Source organism: Sminthopsis crassicaudata, chromosome 5 (assembly GCF_048593235.1).
Source record: "Sminthopsis crassicaudata isolate SCR6 chromosome 5, ASM4859323v1, whole genome shotgun sequence".
NCBI classification, from domain to species: Eukaryota; Metazoa; Chordata; class Mammalia; order Dasyuromorphia; family Dasyuridae; genus Sminthopsis; species Sminthopsis crassicaudata.
The window spans coordinates 308,994,164-309,003,425 of NC_133621.1; the positions used below are offsets into that span (position 1 = coordinate 308,994,164).

Genomic DNA, 9,262 nt, shown 5'->3' on the forward strand with positions numbered 1-9,262 from the left:
GGTGGGAGGAAGGAGGAGACAGTCTGGGTTGGGGAACCTACGGGTCAATGCATCTCCCAGTACTCTTGGTCATGTGGAACCCATTGTCAGTCCTTTCAGGGGCAGGAGGGCCAACCTGCATTACACGGCATTTAGCACCCTGCGAGTGATGGCGCTAACTGCTATTCAGATACAGGTCAGACCTGTTATACAATTTGAAAAAGGAAAAAAAAAAAGCATCATATACACTGGTTTGCCTCAGAAATATTTCTAAATTCATGATTACTGTCTGTCTAAATTAATTCCCCCAGAATGTGGGAACAGGCTTGAAACAAATGGACATGTTCCTTTTGAGCTTTAGTCTATGGTTTCTTGATCATCCTCTAAATGTTTTCTCTTAGTAGCATAGAACTAAGATACTCCTAATATTAATTGGACTAATAGGTAGTATACTACAGTGGAAACTCAGAAAGGATGTGGGAATTAGGTTACAATTCATCGCTGGGGAAAAGGGGACACCAGAGCTAGAGATTCATCAGCTCTTGTGATCTTATCACATGCCCACTGTAAGTAGAGAAAGATATTAGAGCTCAAAATCCATCCAGCTCTACACTTTTCCCTCCAGTGTAACATCTCCCCTACCCACTAATCCTAAGGCTAAGGACTTTGGAAGATGGGGACACAGGAGAGGGACTGGCAACCAACTTAAAAATGGGCAAAAGGAGTAAGAAAATGGGGGGGGGGGAAGAGTAATTCAGTTGGAAAAACCATGATTAAAATATTTTACACCCAAATTTGACCAGTAGAGACCCCCTCCCAGATTCCAAAGACAAACCTAAAAGAAGCCCCATCTTCTACCAGTGGGATGGTTGGATGCCTTTATGTGATATAAACAGGATTGGTGACTTTCCGAAAGCATCCTCCCTGGCCGTGCTTCGAATCCCGTGTGGTGTGGTCATTCCCGGGACCGACCGGTTTAGAAAGCCCGGTGGGAGTCGGACTGTTCATCAGGCCTGCGAGAGCTACCACGTTAATTGTTAAATAGTATTCTCTACAAATATACAACATATAAAAACTGTTAAATATATAACTTTAGGATTTTCAAAATACATTTAATGATCTCTTTCAAACAAGTGTTACTTTTTTTTTCTTTAATTTGCTTTCTGGTGCTAAATGGTGCATCGGATGAGACAGAGGTCACAGGAGACCAAACATGCTCTTTGCAAATACTGGATTATCCAACTATCAAAAATGGAACGGTAGAAGAGGCATGTTTAACTGGTTAAAACGGAAAATGATTTTTAGTACGATAAAGTCAATCTAAGTACAGAGGGATAAAGGGGCCACGGCCACGGCGCGGGTGGCTACACAGTGGCGGCGAGTCTGTGTTCTATGGAAGTCTGTTTGCTTAAGTCTAGAACATCATCGGCTACTGACTCTCCATGCTCTGTCTGTATTCTTTTAGAGGCAACTCTTTTCTCCAGATGCAGTTCCTGTGACTACGGACTGCAGCGTCCCCTCCGTCAAGACGCCTCTGGAAAGACGCCCGGGGCTGGACAGCAACCGCCCAGCTCGCTCCCCGACAACAGGATTCATTCATGTCTCTGCTCCCTCCCCCCACCCCGACCTCCCCTCTACAATTTAACCCAGATAACTTTAACAATAAGATTGTGTCCTCTTTAAAATAGATTTTGCTCTTTGGTCTATTGTATATACTGAAAGTATAAGAAAATAAAAGCGACTCAGACAGTCCAGGGCACGAGGAGAGATTCCCTCTTGCGCCTGAGTGTCCCCCCATAGACAAAACAGTCTTCTCTAAGGCTGAATGGACTCTTCTCTGCAGGCGACTCCTTCCGTTGAACCGCGTGGGTCACAATGAGTCCAGCAGCTGAGTGGACCCCGGGGATGGGCGCTCATCATGGACTTGGTATTGCTAATGCCCAAGCATCTCTTTGCTCCCTCTGGTCCCCAGTTTGGTGCTCCTTGGATGGCCAAGACAGACTTTAGCGCATGGCGTCGGTCGAAGAATGAGGCTGTCTTTGATGAGATACAGAGAAACAGACGGTGGAGGGGAGGGACATAAAACGGGCCATGATCCACGGAGGGAGAAACTTGACTAAGATAAGGAGCTCATGCAGAGCCTAAAGCCGTCGTCCCCAGGAGATCACACGCTCGCTCATGCTGCAGCTGTCAGGAGACCTGCAGATCGATAAAAAGAAACACATCAGCCCTGGGGATCAGGGACCGTGGGGTATTTGAGCAAGATATCTCTCCCGAGGCCTTAGGAAAAAGAGAATGTGGAACCAGGTGAGACAACCAGGAAAGGCAACTTAATGGAAGCGTCCCGGATACCCCAAATGCGCTGGGGGTGTGTGTCTGTTCTAGCTGTCTCAACTTACAGATGGGGAAACTGAGGCTCCATGAAGGAAAGGCACTTACCTGGGACCACAGAGAGTAGACAGGGGTCCAGCCTGCCCACTTTACTGAGAAAGCATCAGAGGCCCAAACTCATACAGTCAGTTGGTAGCAGAGTTAATACAGATGATAGTAAGGGACAATAAAGGGGAAGGGAATCTGCATTTATATACTGTCCACTACATGCTAAGCTCTTCACAAGCATCATTTCATTTGATCATCACAACTTGGAAGGTTGATGGTTTTATCGTTTCTATTTCAGCGTTGGGAAAATGGCAGGAGAGGCAAAAGTCCCATAGTTCAGGCCTCACCCCTCCCAGGCCTTGTGCTTTAGGCACTGTGCTATCAGCTGCCCCCCCCGGGGAGCACTGACATGTCTCTAGAGGAGTTCTATACCACCTGGCCCACTGGACAGTTGGCATGATAAACGAAGTCCATTAAATATGCATTAAGTGCATTAAATAAAATAGTATCAAAGACATAAGTCGTAGAGTATTCTTGATCCAAAAAGGACTTGTACCAATTAAGCACTTCCCTTAGAAATGGGAAGGATGTCGTGGGCCTTTGAGGCTTTTTGGTGGAAAAGCAAATATTTTGCTGATCCATGCCTGATGTCCTTATTGGACACTGAATCCCTCTCTGGGAAGTGACTCTGTACCCCATCTTATTAGGACATCATAAACATGAACCAGACCTAACTTTGATCTTAGGGATTTCCTTGGAGTTAATTCTGGGAAAAGAGTTGAGCCTCTCCCCTTTTGGGTTGGGGACTCCCTGGATGAATCTAGGTTTCAGGGACCCCAAGGTAGGATCAGGACCCCTCTGGCACAGTGGGTAACACTTTGAGGGGACACCACCACCAATTACTTCAAAATATGCAAGGAAACTCCATTAAGATTCCAACTTCAGAGATATAATAGTATAGAAATAAAAGAAATCACAAAAATGGGGATTATGGAGCTACTGTGTGCTTGGTGCAGGAGCAAAGGCAGAGTTTAGATGAGATTCGGGATGTCCCCAAAATCAAAGTGCAGGTTCAAGGTTTTGAATGTCCGGACAGTTTAAATGTGCACTAAGAGTTTTAGGATATCCTATTTAGTACTTGTGATCTTTGTTTTCTTTTTGAGGAGAGGGGAATGGGAAGAACAGGAGCTCCCCAAAGTGGACCAGCAGCTTCTCTGTGACTTATAGGCTAAGAGCTGCCCTCTCTGTAATAGGGTAGAGGAAGGGGACTCCATGACCTCCTGTTTCTAGGTTCGGATGTCTTAGCATCACATGCCCACATCCACCATGGATGGAGGAGGTGGGCACGGGTCACTTTATGAAGCCTGGCCCAGTTGTTTCAGATTCCCCATCCTTTTGTCACTGGTCCAAAGCAGGGCAGAATGGATCTGACTGGAATCAGAGAACTTGGCTTTGTAGTCTTGGCTTAGTCCCTGTTCTTGACTCCTAAAATGAGAGAGTTGGACTCAGTTTCCTAGGATCATTTCCCATTCTAAGTCTCTGATCAAAGAGCCCACACTGGCACAGTTCCCCTGTTGGACGTCTCACACCCACTGTAGAGTTGGATATCCAGCTGGAGGACTGACCAGCTTCCTCAGGCCCATCCTCAGGGTGGCTATCCTGAGCTTTGTACCTTTGGGTTCATCCATTAGAGAACTCCCTCCCTGCCCCAGCCCCAAATGCTTCTGACAAGACACACAGCAAGCAGACAAGACCTGAGGCTGAGGGAATGGGGAGGGAGGGGAGGCTCCTGCCATCATCCTTGCACTCTGCTACAGAGATACGAGCTGTGATTATTATAATAATACATTCATTATGGTAAGAGGAATAATGAGAGATGAGAAGCAGAGAAGCCCAGCAGAGGGAGAGCAGCCTCCAAGTTTGGTAGACCCATGTCTGTCCTGGTTTGTCATATCCTGGCCTTATGACCCCGGCGAGGTCATTGGGGCATTGGAGCTATAGGAGTCCCTGAAGATGCAAAGTGACTGGAGTGGCCCCCATCCTTGATGGAAGATGCTTCTTCTTCTACACTTTTGGAATCAGACACAGTAAACGAATGTTCGAATAAATCCCTTTGGAGTTCAAGTGCTTTACCCACAACACCAAGATGGCAGCGATGTCTCCCAATATTTAAATAGTGAAGTCCCTTCAGGAAGGATACAGAGCACTCTTGCAAAACATTCATATTCCTACATGACCACTTGTCTAACAATTCCTGACCAGTGACAAATGAGATGAAAGAAGGGTGAGTAGACCTTGCTCCCTCTCCAGACCAGCTCCCTATTTGCATTTTTTTTTTTTTTTTTGGGATGGGCAAAAGTTTCCTGGGTTCATAGTCTGAGCTTTGAAGGAAGAGCAGGGGGAGGTGGTGGTTATGGTCTGGGCCTTCAGGATAAAAGTTTTAGTTGAGTTCTTTGCACTCCTTTGCTGATACCGGGTGGGTCCTTTTTCTTAAGAAAGCAATAAATTCCTTTTTGCCTCTCTGCTTAATTGGAAGTGGGTGGGATAGGATGACCCTTACCACACACTATTATATCTCCTAAGGTCCCTCCCATCTCTGACCTTCCCCATCTCAGGCCCCTCCTAACTGTAACTTTCCCGGTTCTCAGCCCCTCCCAGCTTTGACAAACTCTTTTCTAAGACCCTTCTCCATTGCAAAACTCATTTTAGCTCTGACAATCCCTTTTCCAAAGTCCCAAAATGTTCTCACTTTCTATGTTTCAAGGTTCCTGATAAAAATTCTAAATATTCTCTGACTCTACAAAGATGGAAGGACATTTTCTACAGTATATATACACTGGACTAATGGCCAATAATTAGAAGATGAACTCTTAGGGCTTCCAGCTTGAGAGGAGATGAGGGAAAGAAGGGAACTTAAACTCTTAGTCTCTCTATTTTCTTCCTTTTCTCCAATGATCTCCTCCTCCTCCTCTCCTCTCTCTCTGTCTCTCTTGCTCTTTCTCTTCTTTCCTTTCTCCCCTTTCCTTTCACTGTCTCTTGTCTCTCTCTCTTTCTGTCTCTCTTCTTTCTATTTTCTTTTCTCTTTGTCTCTATTTATGTCTCTTCTTTCTCTTGTTTCCTCAGAGCCTTTGTAACATACATCCATCATGCTCTTCATTTCAAAGACAGCTTTTATCTGAAGAGATCAAAGTCCTTTACAAAATGGACCCAACCGTGAATATGATTAAAGGCTTGAGAATGGAGGGACACGGAAGGAAACTCTCAGAACGAGGTCTCATTTTCCCCAAGGAAGCAAAGCCAAGAGGTGACTTGGGACTCATATTTTCAGCATGGAATAATAGCTCAGAAGGTGGCTCAGCTAAGGAAGGGGCTGTTGCTCATTCTCTGAGCCAGGTAAGTAATATCTCTGATATATCCACCCTTTCTCAGGGACTCAGTCAAGACATTAAGCATTTATTAAGTACCTAATATGTACCAACATTGTGCTAAGTTCTGGGGAAAGGCAAAAGACAATTTCTGGTTTTCTTCAGGAAGCTCACATCCTAATGGGAAAGACATCACACCAACATCTCTGTACGAATAAGACATCTACAGGGTAAATTAGAATGAACAACAGAGAGGAAGCCCTGGAAGTAAGAGGGCTTGGGAAGGGCTTTTAGTAAAGGCCTCTTTGTTTCTGATGTGGACTGGTTCTTTCTTCTAACTGACAAGCCCCTACTTCATGTCCATTAGAGAACTAAGGGTTCTGGATGGATGCTTGGAGATCAACCGCTTCAGCCCATGATGTCTTGCTCCTACCACTGATACTTGGCAGAACCTGGGATTGAAGCCAGTTATTTTCGGAGTAATGGACAAGGACCAATACAATAGGTCCATGTGGGGTTCTGACAAGGGACTTTCGTCCACTGAGCCCATCTACAATTTATTGCACAGTCATAGATTCAAAGTTCCAATGGACTTTACCAAAGGTCTCCTCTTCATCTTACGGAGGAGGACACAGGCAGGAAAAATACATGATAAATCTCAGAGGCAGGATCTAGTTATTCCTGGTTCTGAGTCTAGTATTTCATCCATTGAACCAAACATTTGTCTTCGCTTAGGTGAATATATATTATTGCACAGGTTTATTTTTTGCTGTATTAAATTGATATTGAAAAATTTTAGTGGTACACAAAATGTTTAATATTAAAAATCTATCAGTACAGTGCCTGGCATATAATAGGTGCTTAATTATTAATTTGATTAAAAGGATTGTTCATGAATATGGCTCCTACCTAAGAGCTTACAGTCTAGTTAGAGATAAATTAACTTGTGTAACATTAAAGAAATCCACAAGGGGCAGCTAGGTGGCACAGTGGATAGAGCACCAGCCTTGAATTCAGGAGACCTGGAGTTCAAATCTGGTCTCAGACACTTAACACTTCGTAGCTGTGTGACCTTGGGCAAGTCACTTAACCCCAGCCTCAGAAAACAAAACAAACAAAAAAAGAAATCCATAAGAATTAGTCCAGGGAAGAATGAGACAAGGGTAGAAAGAATGGACTATACTTAATGGGTTTTGGGGGCCAGAGGAAAGGGTTCAGCTTTTCTGTCGCAGCTCACTTGGGAGGGCTTCATGCATCCTATTACAGCCTCTGAGAGATCTTAGAGGCCTTTGGTCCTGTACACATACAAATTTTGTCTGAAATATTCCCTGAGAAGCAGTCATCCAGCTTCTGCTTGGAGGCCTCCAATGACAGGGAGCTCATCACCTCTCAGGAAGACCCTCCTGAATTGGGATAGTGCTCAGCACAAGGACATTCTTTATGGTTGATTTCCTCCCAATTGGAGTTCTCCAGATGCAGAATGAACTTTTCTAAAAAATTGGATATGGAGTCAGGAAGCCCCAGCTTGAAATATTGATACTGATGCTAGCTAGCTGGGTGACCCTGACCAGTGAGAGATGCTCTAATAATTATTAATATTAATGGAATTAGCACAACATAATATCAATATATTAATTTATAACACATAACAATATAAATTAATATTGTTGCTATTTTTATAGTTTATTATATAATTTTATTATTAATTTTGTTGCTATTATTTGTTGATGTTTATTTTATCATATTATGATGAATATTGTTGCTATTTATGTTTATTATATAACTTTATTATTAATATTGTTGTTATTATTTATTGTTTATTATATAATTTTATTATTAAATTTGTTGCTATTAATTATATCATACTACGATTAATATTGTTGCTATTGATGTTTATTATACAACTTTATTATTAATATTGTTGCTATTATTTGTTGATGTTTATTATATCATATTATGATGAATATTGTTGCTATTGATGTTTATTATGTAACTTTATTATTAATATTGTTGCTATTATTTATTGTTTATTATATAATTTTATTATTAATTTTGTTGCTATTAAATATATCATACTACGAATAATATTGTTGCTCTTGATGTTTATTATATAACTTTATTATTAATATTGTTGCTATCATTTATTGATGTTTATTATATAATTTTATCATTAATTTTGTTGCTATTATTTGGTGATGTTTATTATATCATATTATGATGAATATTGTTGCTATTGATGTTTATTATATAACTTTATTATTAATATTGTTGCTATTATTTATTGATGTTTATTATATAATTTTATTATTAATTTTGTTGCTATTATTTGTTGATGTTTATTTTATCATATTATGATGAATATTGTTGCTATTGATGTTTATTATATAATTTTATTATTAATATTGTTGCTATTATTTATTGATGTTTATTATATAATTTTATTATAAATTTTGTTGCTATTATTTGTTGATGTTTATTTTATCATATTATGATGAATATTGTTGCTATTGATGTTTATTATATAGTTTTATTATTAATATTGTTGTGGTTATTTATTGATGTTTATTATATAATATTATGATTAATACTGTTGCTATTGATGTTTATTATATAATTTTATTATTAGTATTGTTGCTCTTATTGGCGGTGGTGGTGAGATTGGAGTGGCCGACCTCCGAGTTTACTCCCAGCCTCAAGAGTCCACAGTTCAGGAAGGACTCTGGAGAAGTCAGGGACCCTGATGGGAAAGAACCCAGGGAGCCTGCTGCCTATCCACTGTCCCTGCCTACTCTGCCAAGCTGCTATCTAGATTTCTGGCAGAAGTAACTGGCTCTGTCTCACTAGGAAGCAGCCACCCAGGACCAAGAGTCCACGGCTACTCCACGGGTCCCCCTGCGTGGGCTTTCTGGCTTATTGCCTCCTTGCAGAGGGAAGCTCAACTCATTCTCCTCAGCTTCAGAGCCCCCAAAGCTCCAGCCCTGCCAGGGCTCAGGTTGACCTGGGTGGATGCTCCCTTGCCCACTGCACCATTTCCTAGAGTTCTACGTGAGCCTTGTTGATTTCACACACAGGATACCTGAATTTTCTTAGCAAACCCTTTGCTCACTGACATCAAGCAAACTGGAGAGATTTGGGGCCATCCCAGGCTCCTCTTTAAACCAGAAAGACCCAAATCAGACGAAGAGGCGCTGAGGTTAAACTGAAATTGTTCCCCTGTCCTTCGCCTGATTCTAAGGCATGTTAACCATGTGTAATTGCTGCGTGCATTGAGGTTCACTTTATGTTCCTTTCACAGAAGGCGCGGGGAGCTCAGGTAGAAGCTGCCAACAGATGCCAGGTTACAAAGGAGCTCAGAGCTCCAGGGATGGCATGAGACACCTCGGCGGGGTAGCTCCTGTCTCCTCAGGAAAGAGGATGCGGAATGACAGTGGTTCCTGCCAAGGTGAGCAGCCCCGGCATCCAAGGATGAGCAGCGCAGAGGGTGGGGGGCAAAAGGGGGGAAGGGGACAGCAGGGCAGGGAAGGGTCAACTCAGCAGCG

At 42.4% G+C, this 9,262-nt stretch overlaps 1 protein-coding gene across 3 annotated transcripts in view; it reads right to left on the minus strand.

Moving 5' to 3' along the window:
- Nucleotides 1-1,701: 1,701 nt before the first annotated feature.
- TAFA5 (TAFA chemokine like family member 5) overlaps nt 1,702-9,262 on the minus strand; it is a 559,022-nt gene continuing 551,461 nt past the window's right edge. For all 3 annotated transcript variants that reach the window (XM_074272069.1, XM_074272070.1, XM_074272068.1), the window contains exon 4: nt 1,702-2,178. In XM_074272069.1, the coding sequence (XP_074128170.1) occupies nt 2,170-2,178 (9 nt within the window). In that variant the 3' untranslated portion in view covers nt 1,702-2,169. The remainder of the gene's footprint in view (nt 2,179-9,262) is intronic.